General features: G+C 46.1%; 1 protein-coding gene across 1 annotated transcript; it reads left to right on the top strand.

The window, feature by feature from the left end:
* The first annotated feature begins 501 nt into the window (after positions 1-501).
* On the top strand, positions 502-13,541 carry ERMAP (erythroblast membrane associated protein (Scianna blood group)). The gene is made up of 10 exons (XM_008072598.1): positions 502-594; positions 830-1,169; positions 4,133-4,249; positions 5,418-5,450; positions 6,463-6,495; positions 8,551-8,571; positions 9,557-9,577; positions 9,676-9,702; positions 9,792-9,818; positions 12,826-13,541. The coding sequence occupies exons 1-10, from the start codon at positions 502-504 to the stop codon at positions 13,539-13,541; spliced, it is 1,428 nt and encodes a 475-aa protein (XP_008070789.1).
* The last annotated feature ends 2,019 nt before the right edge of the window (positions 13,542-15,560 follow it).

The following is a 15,560-nucleotide window of genomic DNA, read 5'->3' as shown; positions in this document are numbered from 1 at the left end:
TGCAACTGGTGCTCCAAGTCTGGCACTGGACACCAAATATACAAAGAGATCATTAGTTATGACTGGTGTTTACTTGGGTCATTCTGGGTATAAATTCTCCTTCTTTCAGACTCCTTCTTATACCTTCCAAATTACACTAGGGTCTCACCCTGGGGTCCTCACTCATCTCATCCCTGCCATTATCCTCATTCACGGCATTTATAGACTTAAAGATGCCAGCCTCCGTGTGAACACTTAACCTCCTTCAAACTTCACAGTAATCCCACAAGGAGGTACAGTTATTATGCCCACTTTAAAGATGGAAAAACAGAGTCTCAGAGAAGTTCAGTCACAATGTCACAAGAAGAAGGCAAGTAGCAGAGCTGGGGTTGGAACCCTGGTCTGTGTGATTCCAGGACACAGCCATGCAGCCTCAACCTGGGCTCCCAGGTTACACCCTCTTTCACACCAAGCTCATCAACTCTCTCCTGGTGTCTCCCTCTGTCTGTCGCCCTAGATCCAATGGAGATGGCAAGATCCACTGGCTCCTGGCTCTCCAGCTGTCTCATCACTCTCATCTTTCTCCAGCCGCCTGCACCCGTGTCAGGTAGGAGTTTCTGAACCTCTCCCCCTGCCTGGGACATGTGACTATGGCATCCCCAGAATGAGGAGGCTTGGGCAGAGACACTATTTCTTTTGGGGTTCTGTACTTCCCCCAGTCTTTTCCAGTGTCCTTCCCAAGCTCTGTCCTTCCCCCAAAATATCCCCTTCCCCGCTTTCGCCCCCAAGTTCTCTCTCCCAAATCCCTGGCTCCCGGATCACCTTTTCTCTTTTTTGTCTTCACTGCAAAGGGGATTTCAGCAAGTTCCATGTGGCCCCGCTAGGGGGCACAGCCGAGCTGCTCTGCCCTCTTTCCCTGTGGCCGGAGACCGTGGCCAAAGAGGTGAGGTGGCTGCGGTCGCCACACCCGCAGCGCTCCCGGGCTGTTCACGTGTTCCGGGATGGGAAGGACCGGGATGAAGGTCTGATGCCGGAATACAAGGGGAGAACGGCGCTGGTGATGGACGCCCGAGAGGGCAGCGTCGCTCTGCAGATCCGCGACGTGCGCCTGGAGGACCGAGGGCCGTACCGATGTCTGATCCAGGTCGGAAACCTGAGTCGAGAGGCCACCGCGATCCTGCAGGTCGCAGGTTAGGATGGGTGGGAGGTGCCCAGCGTCATGTGTGGCAACTGAATGGGCTTAGACAGGGTCTGCTTTGTCCCTCGGTAGGCAGACATTTCTTTCATCGGCAATGCAGTTTTTTCTTGCTCAGCCGGGTCCATCCATCCCCCTCGAGGCTGTGACTCTGGCCCAGATGTTTCTGCTGAGGAAGCGACCCAGTCTTTGGAAACCACTGTACACTTCAGGTCCTGGTTAAATACTACCAGTCGCCTGTAGGGCTTAGTGGCTCAGATTACGGCTTTGCCTCTCATCATCTTTTTCTGGGCCATTATCATGTAACTCATAACCATGGCTGCAAGGAAACATTCTCAAGAACTAGATCCCCAGCTGTGACAAGGATCTACTTAATGGATCCTCTCACGGGTATTTAAAGGTCCAGGAAGGTAGAGAGAGTGTTTCTCAAACTAGCTTCAATATTTTAAGTCAGTCTACCGAAAACCCAACCAGCCAGGCGCGGTGGCTCACGCCTGTAATTCCAGCACTTTGGGAGGTGGAGGAGAGAGGATTGCCTGAACCAGCTTGGGCAACATAGTGAGATCTTGTCTCTACAAAAAAATCAAAAAATTTGCTGGGTATATGGTTCCAGCTACTTGGAAGGCTGAGGCAGAAGGATCACATGAGTCCAGCAGGTTGAGGCTGAGGTGGCCATGAGCATGCCACTGCACTCCAGCCTGGGTGACAGAGTGAGAGTCCAACTCAAAAAAAAAAAAAGAAAAGAAAAGAAAAAAGAAAACCAAACCAAACCACAGCCATGTGTTTGCATTTGTTTGAATGGTATTACTCCACATGGTCACACACTGATTATCTTTTGGTCATAACTTAGAGTTACACACCACAAGGAGGGGGTGAATCAATTACTTTTAAACATGCAGTTGGTGGGAGATAGACTTTCCAAACAAGAGTCCTTTGGGCTGAAAAGTAGTTTTTAAAAGGGGACTGAGGTGCCCAGAGGAATCTGAATCATGTGGTGTAGTTCCTGCTAAGGATGTGTTTTGAAATGTCTGGGGGTAAAGCTAGGGACTGCCTTATCCCATTGGGAGGAGCATGGGGAGGGCGGAGAGAGGACAGACATTCAAGTTCCATAACAGCTGCCCCTGCTCATCAGAGAAGGCTGTGGGAGGAACAGGGCTCTGGCCAGGACCATGTCCTTGATGAGGCTCTGCCAGTCTGTTTCTGGGCTGATTCACCCAGGCAATCTCTCCTCTACAGTTCTAGGCTCTGACCCTTACATCCACTTGAAGGGCTACGACGCCGGATGGCTCCAGCTGGTGTGCAGGTCCGTGGGATGGTTCCCAGAGCCTTGGGCCGAGTGGAGAGACCCTCAAGGGAGGGTGCTTCCATCCCTGTCAGAGGCCCACTCTCCAGACAAAGCTGGACTCTTCCAAACAGCGGTGTCCAGCAGAGTCAGGGACAGCACACTGGGGAATGTGTCCTGTACCATCCGCAACGTGGCCCTTGGCCAAGAGAAGACCACAGCCATGGTCATAGCAGGTAAAACTGGGATAGGAAACAGGCTTGAAGCTCTTGTGGCTCCAGAGGAAACTCCTATCCTAGTGAAAAGTTTATGAAGAATTTTAAAATTTTTTAAATTTTAAGAATAAAGCATGTTGACATTTTGAAAAAAAAATACAGTATATTTTAAAGGAAAAAACAGTCTATAATTTCATAATTTGGAAAGAGCCACTGCTAACATTTTGGTATATTTCTTTAAAAACTTTCTTGTATGTATGTATTTCTGAGTGCGTATGTTTACGCATATGTATTCTAGTGCCTGGGTTTTTTCCCCACTTAAAATGTCATAAGTATTTTTTTGTTTTTGCCCATGCCCATAAGTAACATGATTTTAAGGGCTGCAAAGTATTTCACCATGGCTATTGAACAATAAAATTAATCAAAGGCCTATTTCTGGACATCTGAATGTTTTCCATCATAACTAATGGTTAAATGAACATCTTTTATTTTGGGAAGTGATTCTAATGATTTTTTTAGAATGTGTTTCTGGAGTAGAATCAATGGATCAAAGGCTATGAACCTTTTAAAGACTATGAGTCAAGGGACAGAGAAGGGTGGTTTTAGAGCAGGAAAGATAGACTGGCCTGGGGCTGGGAGGGAGGGAGAAGTCCTGAGCCTCTGCTAGTCCCTTCCTTGTCTTCCCTCCCTGCACCCCTCCTAGCTTCTCCTACCCCTCCGCTGCCCCTCACTAAGTGCTAAGTGTTTTACATGACTGATCTCTTTAAATCTCTCCAACACCCTAGGAGATAGGGACTCTTGTCACTCTCGTTTTACAGATGAGGAAAATCAGGCTTGGAGGGGCCCAGTCTCCTGTCTAGGGGCACATAGTGTTGGTAAAGACACACACCCAGCTTGGGCTCTTAACCACTTCTGCTCTTGGGCCTCCTCTACTTGTTTTTCCTTCTCTATTTCTCCTTTCTTTTCTCCTTTCTCTCCTGCCTACGCCTTAGGCCTCTGCTGTAGCACCACAGAAATTGTTTTGTCCCTGCTGACGGTACACAGAGGTTGCTGACTGCCATTCCAGGGCAGAGTGAAGGTTTGAAGTGGCAGGAGGCAGGCAGATGCTCCTGGGAAGACTACAGGTGCTGAGTGAGAAGAGCCCCTCTAGTTCTCTGAAGTCCGGATTTATTTTTCCATTGAGTTGCAGGGCAGGATGAGATTGTGGTCACAAAGCTTGTTTAAACCACTTCAGGCAGGACCCTCTAAACCACTCCTGAGAGATGAACATCTTACCTATCTTTCATGTCATCCAGGGTTTGCATTACCAAGAGACGCAAAGAGCTTCACCAATCTTGGCTGAGGTCTTTCCCTAGAGATGCTGGAAACAGTTGGAATGTCCCCGAGCCATCTGCCATCTGAGGCATGGCAGAAACTCTTAGACGTCTCCCTGAGGCTGGTTGTTGGTGGTTTCTGTTTTAGCCCCATCTTCCGGGAGCATCTCCTCCTCAGCAGTGGCTCTTGCTGTGATCCTGCCTATCCTGGGGCTTCTCAACATGGTGCTCATTTGCCTCATCTGGAAGCAAAGAAAATCAAAAGGTAAAAAGTTGGTAAGGAAGCCCAGGCTGGCGGAAAGTGGGACTGTGGACTGCTCTGGGAAAAAGCCAGGTGGAAGTAGGTGTAGATGTGACGCTGTCCATAGGTTGGAGACCTTGCAAGGTGGCTGGGAGAAAATCAGTACTGTCGTGTCCTGGGAATTCACACTGCAGAGAGAATTCAGTAAACTGCAAAAAGGCCCCTGGGTAGAGCTGTGAAATCTCATCCTTTGAGAAATTAGAAAATAATCGACCATGCCAGTTTTCTAATTTTTTTTGAGTTGGAGTCTCACTCTGTCACCCAGACTGGAGTGCAGTGGCCACTCCCGGCCACTGCAGCCTCGACCTGCTGGGCTTCGGCGATCCTTCCGCTCAGCCTTCCAAGTAACTGGAACTACAGGCCTGTGCTACCACACCTGGCTAATTTTTTTGATTTACTGTAGAGATGAGGTCTCACCAAGTTGCCCAGGCTGGTCTCGAACCCGCGGGCTCAGGCAATCCACTCACCTCAGCCTCCCAAAGTGCGGGATTACAGGTTGAGCTACTGAGCCCGGCCCAGCTTTCTAATTAACTAAGAAATTAATTAGAGCCTTTTAATCAAGAAATCCAATTGTATCAATTGGATAAAACCCTTATTAAAATGGTCAAATTTCACAGGATTTGAGGTTGCAAAGGACTTTGAAGGTTACACAGTTTGACACTCTTTCCCCATCTGGTGGTTTGAAGACCCTCTAATACTTTCAAATGACCACACGCCTGTAGTGACAAGGAGTCAGTACTACTCAGGCAACTCGACCATCTTTGGACAACTATGCCTATTAGAAAGAGTCCTTTCTAAGTGGGGCATGGTGGCTCACATCTGTAATCCCAGCACTTTGGGAGGCTGAGGCAGGAGGATTGCTTAAGCTGGGAGTTTGAGACCAGCCTGGGCAACATAGCAAGACTTTGTCTCAACAAAAAACCAAAATATTAGCCGAGTGTGGTGGCATGTGCCCGTAGTCCCAGCTACTTGAGAGGCAGAGGTAGAAGGATCACCTGAGTCCAGGAGGGAGAGACTGCAGTGAGTCATAATTGTGCTACTGCATTCCAGCCTGGGTGACAAAGTGAGAGTCCAATGCAAAAAAAAAAAAAGCCCTTCCTAAGCTGAGCTGACATCTCTCTCTCTCTTTTAGAGAAACTTCTCTATGAACAGGTGATGGAAGTAGGTAAGTGTCTGGGGATGGGGGTGGAGCGGATGTATCTTTGTTAATTTCTGTTTCTCTAATGTCCACTAATCTAGATTTTATACCCCAAAATTCTATCATCTGCTGTCTTCTGTGGTGGTGGTAGTAATGGTGTCTAAGTTTATTGCTTCTGATTTTTCCAGACTCTTACTTGTAACAGTTTGCCTTCTAGTATGTTTGGTGATTTTTGTCTGTAAGCTTATTGCTTGATCTTATTATGTGGAAGTCATGTAGGTTGAACATGGGGGATGCTTTTATGCATTCAATACATAATTGATAATTATCTACTAAATGCCCTGGACTATACTAGATTCTGAGAACACAATGGTGAGTAAAAGCAGAAACATAGTCTTTGCCCTCCTGGAATTTTCATTCTAGTCAGAGAGATTGTGTGAGTTGAATAATGACACAAACAAATGTGTACCGATGACATAGAAGAAAGCCCCCAGTTCTGTGAAGGCTATGGCCAGGAGGAACCAATCAAGCCTGAGGGTGGAGGATATGGTGTGAACGTCCCGAATTCATGAGTGAAGAGGGATGGGAAACCCTCTACTGCAGAAAGAACATCCTGAGAAAGAAGCATGGTTGGAGGGAACAGCACTCACGAGGAGCTGAAAAGGCACAGAAGGGATGGGAGAGGTGGGAAGCACAAGGGGAGGTCGGCAGGGCGGGGTCGAGTGAAGCCCTGTGGGTCATGTGAAGGGTTTTAATCACGCGCCTAAGAACAATGGGCAATGCATGGGGATATCCGGTCAGAATTGTGCTTTCTCTGGCTGCGGCTGAGAAGAGACCAGAGGAAATAGGGCAGGATGAGGGGGACAGTTTGGGCTGCCATTTCTGTTGTCCAAATGAGGGTTGATTAGGGACTAGGCCAGAGAGGTAGAGGTGAAGACACAAAAATGGACAGGTCCAAGGGCCGGTAAAATCAATAAGAATAAGGGATGCTGAGGGCAATAGCAAAGAATCTCATTATCTTTTCTTTTTCTTCCTTTAGAAAATCTTCTCTCAGACCATGCAAAAGAAAAAGGTAATGATAGGGAAAGACTAAAGGGTAGGGAACAAATAATATATTATTTCTTCCCCTACATAAATCTTGACAGTCTATTATAATGCAGTGGTGTGTGTGTGTGTGTGTGTGTGTGTGTGTGTGTGTGTGTGTGTGTGTGTGTCTCCTCCATAGATATCATTGAAACTTGATTTTCAATTCAAGAGGCTATGGAGTTGATGGCAGTGGGTGAGGAGATATTCGTGGTCAAAATTCAAAGGTCTGAGCTCCCTGCATCAGCCTCTTTAGCAATCATTTAGAAAGGAGGTCTACATATTATTTAAAAGTTTACCAATGTAGTCATATGGGAGGTGTTGGAATCTCAAGAATCCACACAACCTTTGCATCAAGAGAAGTGGTGTGAAACAGTGGCAGGGGTGCAGGCTCTGGAGTCAGCAACACCTCACTCAGATCAGTGATCTGCCATTTACTGGCTTTGAATTCAAGTTACTTTACTTCTCTGAGCTTTGGTTTCCTTATCTGTAAATTGAGGATAATAAGTCCCCTTTCCTGATTGTTTTTAAAAGAGACAATCTAAAAAAAAAACAAAAACCTATCACAGTGGTTGGGTATGGTGGCTCACGCCTATAAATCCCAGCACTTCGAGAGGCTAAAGTGGGAGGACTGCTTGAGCCCAGGAGTTGGAGACCAACCTGGGCAACATAACGAGGCATTGTCTCTACAAAAATGAAAATAAAAAATTAGCCAGGTGTGGTGGCACAAGTCTGTAGTCCTAGCTACTCAGGAGGCTGAAGTGGAAGGATTGCTTAAATCAAAGAGTTCTAAGTTCTAGTAGCGATGACTGTGCCACTGTAATCCAGCGTGGTTGACAAAGGAAGACCCTGACTCAAAAAAAAATTAAAAATAAAAATTTTCTAAAATAATAAACAAACAAATCCGGAAAGAAAAAAAAAATCTGTCAATGCCTGGAACTCCTGTCCCTTATTGCCATTTCAGCTTCATTAATTGAATGTTTACTGTGGGCCACTAAGGGTCACACTAGACACTTTGTTGAAATCTAGCTGGGAAGACAAGTCACTGGCTCAGATGGCTCCAAATCAATAGCTTTGGCATCTCGTCTCATGCCCTCTACATCTCCTCCGAGCTGGTGCAAGTGTGGGTGGTACACTGCAGACACTGGCTGTTCTGCCCAAGAGCAGCAGACACAGTGTGGTGTAATGGCGAGGGCCTTGACTCAGGAGCCAGACTTGGGTTGGATCTTGCCTCCTTGGTCACATTCTAGCTACATGACATTGGGCAAATGCCATGTCCCCTTGAGCCCCAGACCACTCCCCTATAAAACAGGAATGACAATTCTATGCACCTCCCACTGTTGAGAAGATTCAGTGTCTACCTCAGTATATAACAACAGGACACAGTAAATGGAAATCATTGGTAGTGAAAATGGTATCAATAAGCCAGATTTCTCAGGAGCCATGTCATTCTCAGCTTCCTTGCTCTAATACCTAATGCCTAACACAAGCCAGCCCTTAGCACAGGGTTGGTGGTGGACTCACACCAGAGAACCCACAAGTACACCCCTGAAGCATATGGAGCATACACATATGTCCCCAAACCTCCTGGGACCTCCAAATGTGTGAAATTTGTAACTTCAGGGGAGTTACTATAGAGAATAATAAAGCTCTATCAAGTTCATGCTAGGCCTTTAGTAGTTTTACACCGTAGCTATCATAAACAGTAGGCTATAAAAGGACAGCAAAGCATACTTATGTATGGTAGTTACAGACATATGGAAATACTCACCCAGACAGCAGAAGTGAAACCAGACAGACAAAAAGGAGGGGAAAGGGAAGGAGGAACCAAAGTCCTGGGCAGGCTGGGTCATCAAGAAAGTGGCACTGGCACTGTCGGAATCCTGAGTCTAACCTCTGGGACGTGGGACTGGATTGGGGACTGATAAAAATGTCACCATCCTTTCATCCTGAAGGGGGGAGTGATGAGCCCTTCCCTCAGAATCTGGTCAGGGGAATAAAGGGGCAGGATCTGGTCACTCACTCCTCTCTTTCTTGTTTTTAGGAAGACTCCATAAAGCCCTCAGTAAGTTTTGCTCCTCATTCGTGGCACAATGATTGGCTTGGCTTCAGGATGAATGTCTTCTGGATGAATGCCTCAGTTTCACTTCCTGCGACAGAAGGGAGGGGGCAAGGGAAGTTCAAGCCATAGGGATTGGGGATCTTGGGGCTCTCAAAAACCTTTTTTCTCAGGTATTCCTTGCTTTCTCTTTCCTGTGCAACTGTTATTGAATCTCTAAATGGGAAATGTTTCACCAAGAAGAGATGTACCTCCCACAGGCAAGGCCATCAGGAAGGAAGTCCCTTTTATCACCTAGGGATCCAAAGCAGGGAGCAAGAGGGTTGGATCCACATTAAACTGAATATGCTGCAGCACGGCTTCTCCGCCATTTAATGTGTGAGAACCTCTTCTTTTTTTAGTAAATTTCACTCTTTCACCCAGGCTGGAGTGCAGTGGCACACTCACGGCCACCCCAGGGTCGACCTGCTGGGCTCAGATGATCCTTCCGTCTCAGTCTACCAAGTAGCTGGCACTACAGGCACGCACCATCATGCCCTGCTAATTTTTCTTGATTTATTGTAGAGATGAGGTCTTGCCATGCTGCCCAGGCTGGTCTCAAACCCATGGGCTCAGGCAATCCTCTCACCTCAGCCTCCCAAAATGCTGGGAATATAGGCGTGAGCCACCGTGCCCGGTAGAATAGTTTTAAATGAGCTTATATTTTACTCCATACATGTATACTCATTACCTATAGGTGTGAGATGTAGTGTTTATTTGGTCTGCAGGTGAGGTTTGGCTCACATAGAAATCTGCTGACCCTCTGCAGACCCTCTAACCCTCTCTGGGGTATCCCACAGTGAGGGCTATTGCCATTGCAAACACACTTATGGGAAAGTTCCAGGGTATGGCTCTTGAGGATCTGCTCATGGAAGGTGGTTGGGATGGGACTGTGGTGTCACGAGAATGTAGAGGTCTCATTCTCTTTTGCCAAATTGTTTTCATTTTTTAGAGAAACTTCGGAGTGAACTGAGTAAGTGTCCCATGTTCTTACAACTTCCATATCAACTTGTCTCCTGTTGTCCTAATATTTTTAGTGATAGCTCTTCCCCCTCGTTTCTTCTTTCACAGAGTTGAAAAGAGCTGCAGCAAACTCAGGTAAGACACACTTCCTTCATGTTTGTCCCCCACCCTATGGGAGTTCTCCATGTCTCCATGCTTTAATAATTCCCTTTTACATCTTTCAGTGTGGAGAAGAGCCCGGCTGCATTTTGGTAAGTTACATCAATCAAGTAGACCCATATTTCAGAGCTCATCTTCCTAAAGGGCTTGTAACCTTAGATTTTGCTCCATTCCTTTCGAATGGAGGCTGTAATTTAAAATTTTTTAATCAAATCTGTTTGTCAAATTTTTGAAAAACCTTTTTTGGTCACATTTAGAGTTAGAAAGTCTCTCCTTTTTTTTTTTGTCTTTGAGTCAGAGTCTCACTCTGCTGCTCAGGCTGGAATACAGAGGCACGCTTACGGCCACCGCAGCCCCAACTTGCCGGGCTTAGGAAATCCTTCCAAGCCTCAGCCTTCCAAGTAACTGGAACTACAGGCACGTGTCACCATGCCTGGCTAATTTTTTGATTTATTGTAGAGATGAGGTCTCGCCAAGTTGCCCAGGCTGGTCTTGAACCCGTGTGCTAAGGCGATCCTCTCACCTCGGCTTTCCAAAGTGCTGGGATTATAGGCATGAGCCACTGTGCCCGGCCTAAGTCTCTTCTTTTTTATTTTTATTTTTATTTTTTTGAGTTGGAGTCTCTGTCGTCCAGGCTGGAGTGCAGTGGCCACTCCCGGCCACCGCAGCCTTGACTTGCTGGGCTCCGACGATCTTTCCGCCTCAGCCTTCCAAGTAACTGGAACTACAGGCGCGCAATACCATGCCTGGCTGATTTTTTATTTATTGTAGAGATGAGGTCTCGCCAAGTTGCCCAGGGGCGTCTTGAACCCTTGGGCTCAGGCAATTCACTCACCTCGGCCTCCCAAAGCATGGGATTACAGGCTGAACCACCAAACCTGGCTTGTCACTCTTTTTTTAGAGCACTGATAAAGATTAGGTTTGATTTTCATATTGGTTTTCTATGATTTTTGAGATTTATTCTGAAGCTAATCAATTATTTGTATTTCTTATTTGTGATTTATCTGTTCCTGTCCTATTTGTGTTACTTTTTTTTTTTTTTGAGTTGGGTTCTCACTCCATCACCCAGGCTGGAATGCAGTGGCCCACTCACGGCCACCCCAGTGTCGACCTGCTGGGCTCTGGTGATCCTGCCGCCTCAGCCTTCCAAGTAGCCAGAATTACAGGTGCACACTACCACATCCTGCTAATTTTTGATTTATTGTAGAAACGAGGTCTTGCTAAGTTGCCCGGGCTGGTCTTGAACCTGAGGGCTCAGGCAATCCACTCGCCTTGACCTCCCAAAGCACTGGGATTATGGGCTGAGCCACCAAGCCCAGCCTGGGCTACTTTTTGATTTGTGAGGATTCTTTCCAGATAACGCATATTTGTTCTTTGTCATATTTGTCACCAATTATTTTTCAGTTGCATTTTAATTTCTTTATAGTATTTTTCCAGTGCATGAGTGTTTTATTTTTATGTAGTCAAATTCATTAATCTTATCCTGTGTAGTCTCATTTCTCAAACATTCAGGTTTGGGAAATCTTTTCTATCCCACATTCCTGTAAATAGTCACTGCTTCTGCCTCTTTCTACACATATGCTGCTGTTTTCCTTGTCTGCAGACCAGTTTTCTTGGGGGCGTGGTGATTGAGACTTTCTGAGAAGAAGGGAATGTGTTGGGCAGATGCCCCAATGATATAGACTACAAAAAGATTTCATAGTTTCAGTCTAAAAGATTTGAACATGTCTCTTTTGATTTATTCCTATGTAGTTTGCATTTTTGCTGCTGCTTGAACAGGATCTGTTGTTTTCACTGCTTTAGGATCCTTATCAAGTTTTCAGGCTCTTCATTTCCCTCCTGTTCACAACCATCTTTCTTCGGGCAGAGTACAATAGAATTGATGAGTTGGCCACTTGGGAAAACATCAGGTCACCTTGGTTGGTATTCTGAGAACTCACAAACCCTTGCGTCTCACATTCACAGTCTGGCTGATTGCTACCACGTCAACCAAATATGGTTTTATGGATTTAACTCTCCAAGAAGAGCCTGTTTTCCATATTTGAGGGAGGATGGAGATGCACTGTGACACTCATAATCACAATTTAAGGAAGAATCCTTCTCTCTATATTAGCATTTAAAATGATGATTAAAATGGGAAAGCAATGACTTTAGGTCATTGAACATCACACACTCACTGTAGGAACAAGGCACTATCTCATGCATTAGTTTATCAAGTCTGTATAGTAACTGTAAAACGTAGGGTCTGTTATTATTCCCACTGTAAAGATGAGGAAACTAAGCTTTGAGGATGAATAACAAACCTAAGTTCACATAAACTAGCATGTGGCAGAACTGGGATTCAAATATCCTATGTGGCCATAGGATATAACATCAAAATCTATGTTTATTATCATACATTAGACAGAAACAAAGGTAGTATCTTAGTTTGTTTTCTGTTACTACAACAGAATACCTGAGACTGAGTAATTCATAAAGGTAAGAGGTTTATTTAGCTCATAGTTCTGGAGGCTGGGAGGTCCAAGATCCAGCAGCTGTATCTGGTGAGGGCCTTGTGCTGTTCATAGCAGAGCAGAAAAGTAGAAGGGCAAGTGAGTCCTTGTGAAAAGAGGAAGAAGATAAAGCAACCCAACTGGCTTTATCACAACCCACTTTCCAGAGATGAACCCTGTCTGTGAGAACTGCATTAATTCCTTTGTGAGGGTGGGGCCTCCAAGACACATCCCACTAGACCCCACCTCTGAACACTGCTGCACTATGGAATTAAGGTTCCAACACATGAACTTTTGAGGGGCACACCCAAACCATAGCAGGTAGTTGTTTCCTAACGACTAAGGCAGCTTCGCAGACAGAAGAAGCAGAACTGTTTCTTTTATTTAGTATTCTACCAGGAGAACTATTCTTTGAAAAACAGTATCCTTTGATTCCAGCACACAAGTGGTGGGTTGGGGGTGGGATGGGGTGGGATAGAGGAACACATGAACTAAAATGACCAATGACAATGATAGAAGACCTAAAGATTATTTTTCCCTCCAAACTACTCAAAGATTCTTTAAGATCTAGCCCTCCAAGACCTCATTTCTCTGTGACTCTCTGCAGTGGCAGTAACCCTGGACCTGAACACAGCACACCCCAAACTCATCCTGTCTGAAGACCGGAGATGTGTGAGGCTGGGCGACAAAAGGCAGCCTGTACCTGACAACCCCCAGAGATTTGATTTTGTCGTCAGCGTCCTGGGCTCTGAGTATTTCCTGAATGGCTGTCACTACTGGGAGGTGTATGTAGGAGACAAGACCAAGTGGATCCTTGGAGTGTGTAGTGAGTCAGTGAGCAGGAAGGGAAAGATCACCGCTTCACCTGCCAACGGACATTGGCTTGTGCGACAGAGTCGAGAGAATGAGTATGAAGCTCTCACATCTCCACAGACCTCTTTCCGCCTTAAAGAGCCTCCACGGTGTGTGGGGATTTTCCTGGACTATGAAGCAGGAGTCATCTCTTTCTACAACGTGAGCAGCAAATCCCACATATTTACTTTCACCCACAGTTTCTCTGGACCCCTTCGCCCATTCTTTGAACCTTGTCTTCATGATGGCGGGAAAAACACAGCACCTCTAGTCATTTGTTCAGAACTGCACAAATCAGAGGAGTCAATTGTCTCCAAGGCAGAGGGAAAACGCCATGCTAATGGGGATGTGTCCCTGAAGACGAACCCTTCCTTACTAACTCCTCAGGTCCCAGAGCTGATGGATCTGATCCTGCCTTTGCCTTCTGACCTTGGCCCAGCCCTTCAGGGGCTTAAGGTTCCTTCTTTTTAGGGATGTACCTCATTACCTGCTCCCATGGCCATCCAGCCCAGCACCCTGTATTTCAGTCTCCTGGCCCAATACTCCTGATTCTGGAGTGTCTCTTCTCCTTAACCCAAATCCAGATGCTTTTGTGGATTCCATTTGTACCACTTTCCCCCGGGACTTGCTTTTCTTCTAGGGACTTGAAGTTCCCATTGACCTGAAGGGGGAACTCCTGAAACCCAAACAACTGGTTTGGGTTTAGGTGGAGATGTTGAATGTGTGTCCATGATACAGCACAAGGTCAGGGGAAAGGGTTCTCCAGGGGAATCTTTAGAAGAACTTCTCTCCGCCTCATCCCATCCTCTGGCTTTTAGTCAAGAAGTTATGGCCCCAGCTCCTGACTTCTTACTTATCCCATCAAGAACTACTTTTCTGTCTTTCTCTCAGTTTAGACCTCTGGATCCCAGAATCAGCTTTCTAAAAGTAAACATGTTTTGTATCACACATCCTTCTTTCTTCAGAAATGGGTCGTTGGAGGTGGAGAGAGACAGAGGAGTAAAATATGCCATCCTTTTCTATTTTCTTTATGCTGTTTACAACATAGTTTGGTGACATCCAAAGCTAATGTTTTCTTTCTTTTTTTTTTTTTTTGAGTTGGACTTTCACTCCATCACCCAGGCTGGAGTGCAGTGGCATGCTCATGGCTACTCCAGCATCGAGCTGCTGGGCTAAGGCAATCCTTCCGCCTCAGTCTTACAAGTAGCTGGAACTACAGGTGTGTGCTACCACACCTGGCTAATTTTTTAATTTATTGTAGAGACGAGGTCTCGCCAGGTTGCCTGGGCTGGTCTTGAACCCACGGGCTCAGGCAATCCACTTGCCTCAACCTCCCAAAGTGCTGGGATTACAGGCTGAGCCACTGAGCCCAGCCAGAGCAAATGTTTTCTTTTCTTTTCTTTTTTTTGGGGGGGGGGGTTGGAGTATCACTCTGTCACCCGGGCTAGAGAGCAGTGGCACACTCCCGGCCACCACAGCTTTGACCTGCTGGGCTCAGGCATCCTTCCGCCTCAGCCTTCCAAGTAGCTGGAACTACAGGCATGTGCCACCACACCTGGATAATTTTTTGATTTATTGTAGAGATGAAGTCTCACCAATTTGCCCTGGCTGGTCTCGAACCCACAGATTCAGGCAGTCCTCTCACCTCAGCTCCCAAAGTGCTGGGATTATAGGTGTGAGCCACCACGCCCAGTCTGGAGCTAATGTTTCCAAAAGCTAACTTATCTATTGATGACAACCAGGTCCAGGGACTTAAAATACAGTGGCCACAATCCCGAAAAGCCTCAGGAGCACAAGCAGGGAGCTGGGAAACACAGCTGCAAACAGCTCAATTGTGTGTGGCCTTGAAAAAGAGGATAGCAGATGAGTCGGGCTGATTGGCTGGCCCTCTTGAGTATCTTCCTGAGATTCAGAGAGGCCCAGCTAGAAAAAGTGGTGGTTTTAGCCATTAGTGTAGAAGCTTTTTTTCTTACAAGACCATTGTACTGGAAGACTTGACTATTTGTGTAGCTGGCTCTTAGGTTAAAGACTATTGATTTCAAATAAGAAGTTGTTAGATCAGGTGTGAGGATAAAATAATGAACCAGAATTTTGGGTGCGGACTGCAGAAGGAAGTCTAATCACTCTCAAGTCATACCACAAATGTTATCTGACCTATTTGTGGAGATATTATTGGCTATCAGTTTGCAGATGGGTATATTGCTATGCCCGACAGAAACCATCTTTCTGTTAGAAGTCTGTCTGTTAGTATCTGTATTAGTCAGGGTTCTCCAGAGCAACAGAACCAATAGGATGTGTGTGTGTGTGTGTGTGTGTGTGTGTGTGTGTGTGTGTGTGTGTGTGTGTGTACGTATATATGAGAGACAGAGATTATTATACAGAAATGGCTCACATAATTACAGAGGCTGGCAAGTTCCAGGATCTGCAGGGTAAGTCAGCAAGCTGGAGGCCCAGCAGAGCTGAAGGTGTAGTTCCAGTCTGAAGACAGCA

Source organism: Carlito syrichta, unplaced genomic scaffold, assembly GCF_000164805.1.
Source record: "Carlito syrichta isolate Samal-C Ts95f unplaced genomic scaffold, Tarsius_syrichta-2.0.1 Scaffold315356, whole genome shotgun sequence".
NCBI classification, from domain to species: Eukaryota; Metazoa; Chordata; class Mammalia; order Primates; family Tarsiidae; genus Carlito; species Carlito syrichta.
This window is presented reverse-complemented; position numbering and strand designations above follow the sequence as displayed.

What these genes read in the sequence shown, in the direction of transcription:
- ERMAP (XM_008072598.1), top strand. Translation starts at nt 502, where the DNA reads ATGGAGATGGCAAGATCCACTGGCTCCTGGCTCTCCAGCTGTCTCATC. An exon ending in AGACCATGCAAAAGAAAAAG is followed by an intron (nt 6,496 to 8,550) that starts GTAATGATAGGG and finishes TCTTGTTTTTAG; the next exon opens with GAAGACTCCATAAAGCCCTC. An exon ending in AAGAGCCCGGCTGCATTTTG is followed by an intron (nt 9,819 to 12,825) that starts GTAAGTTACATC and finishes GACTCTCTGCAG; the next exon opens with TGGCAGTAACCCTGGACCTG.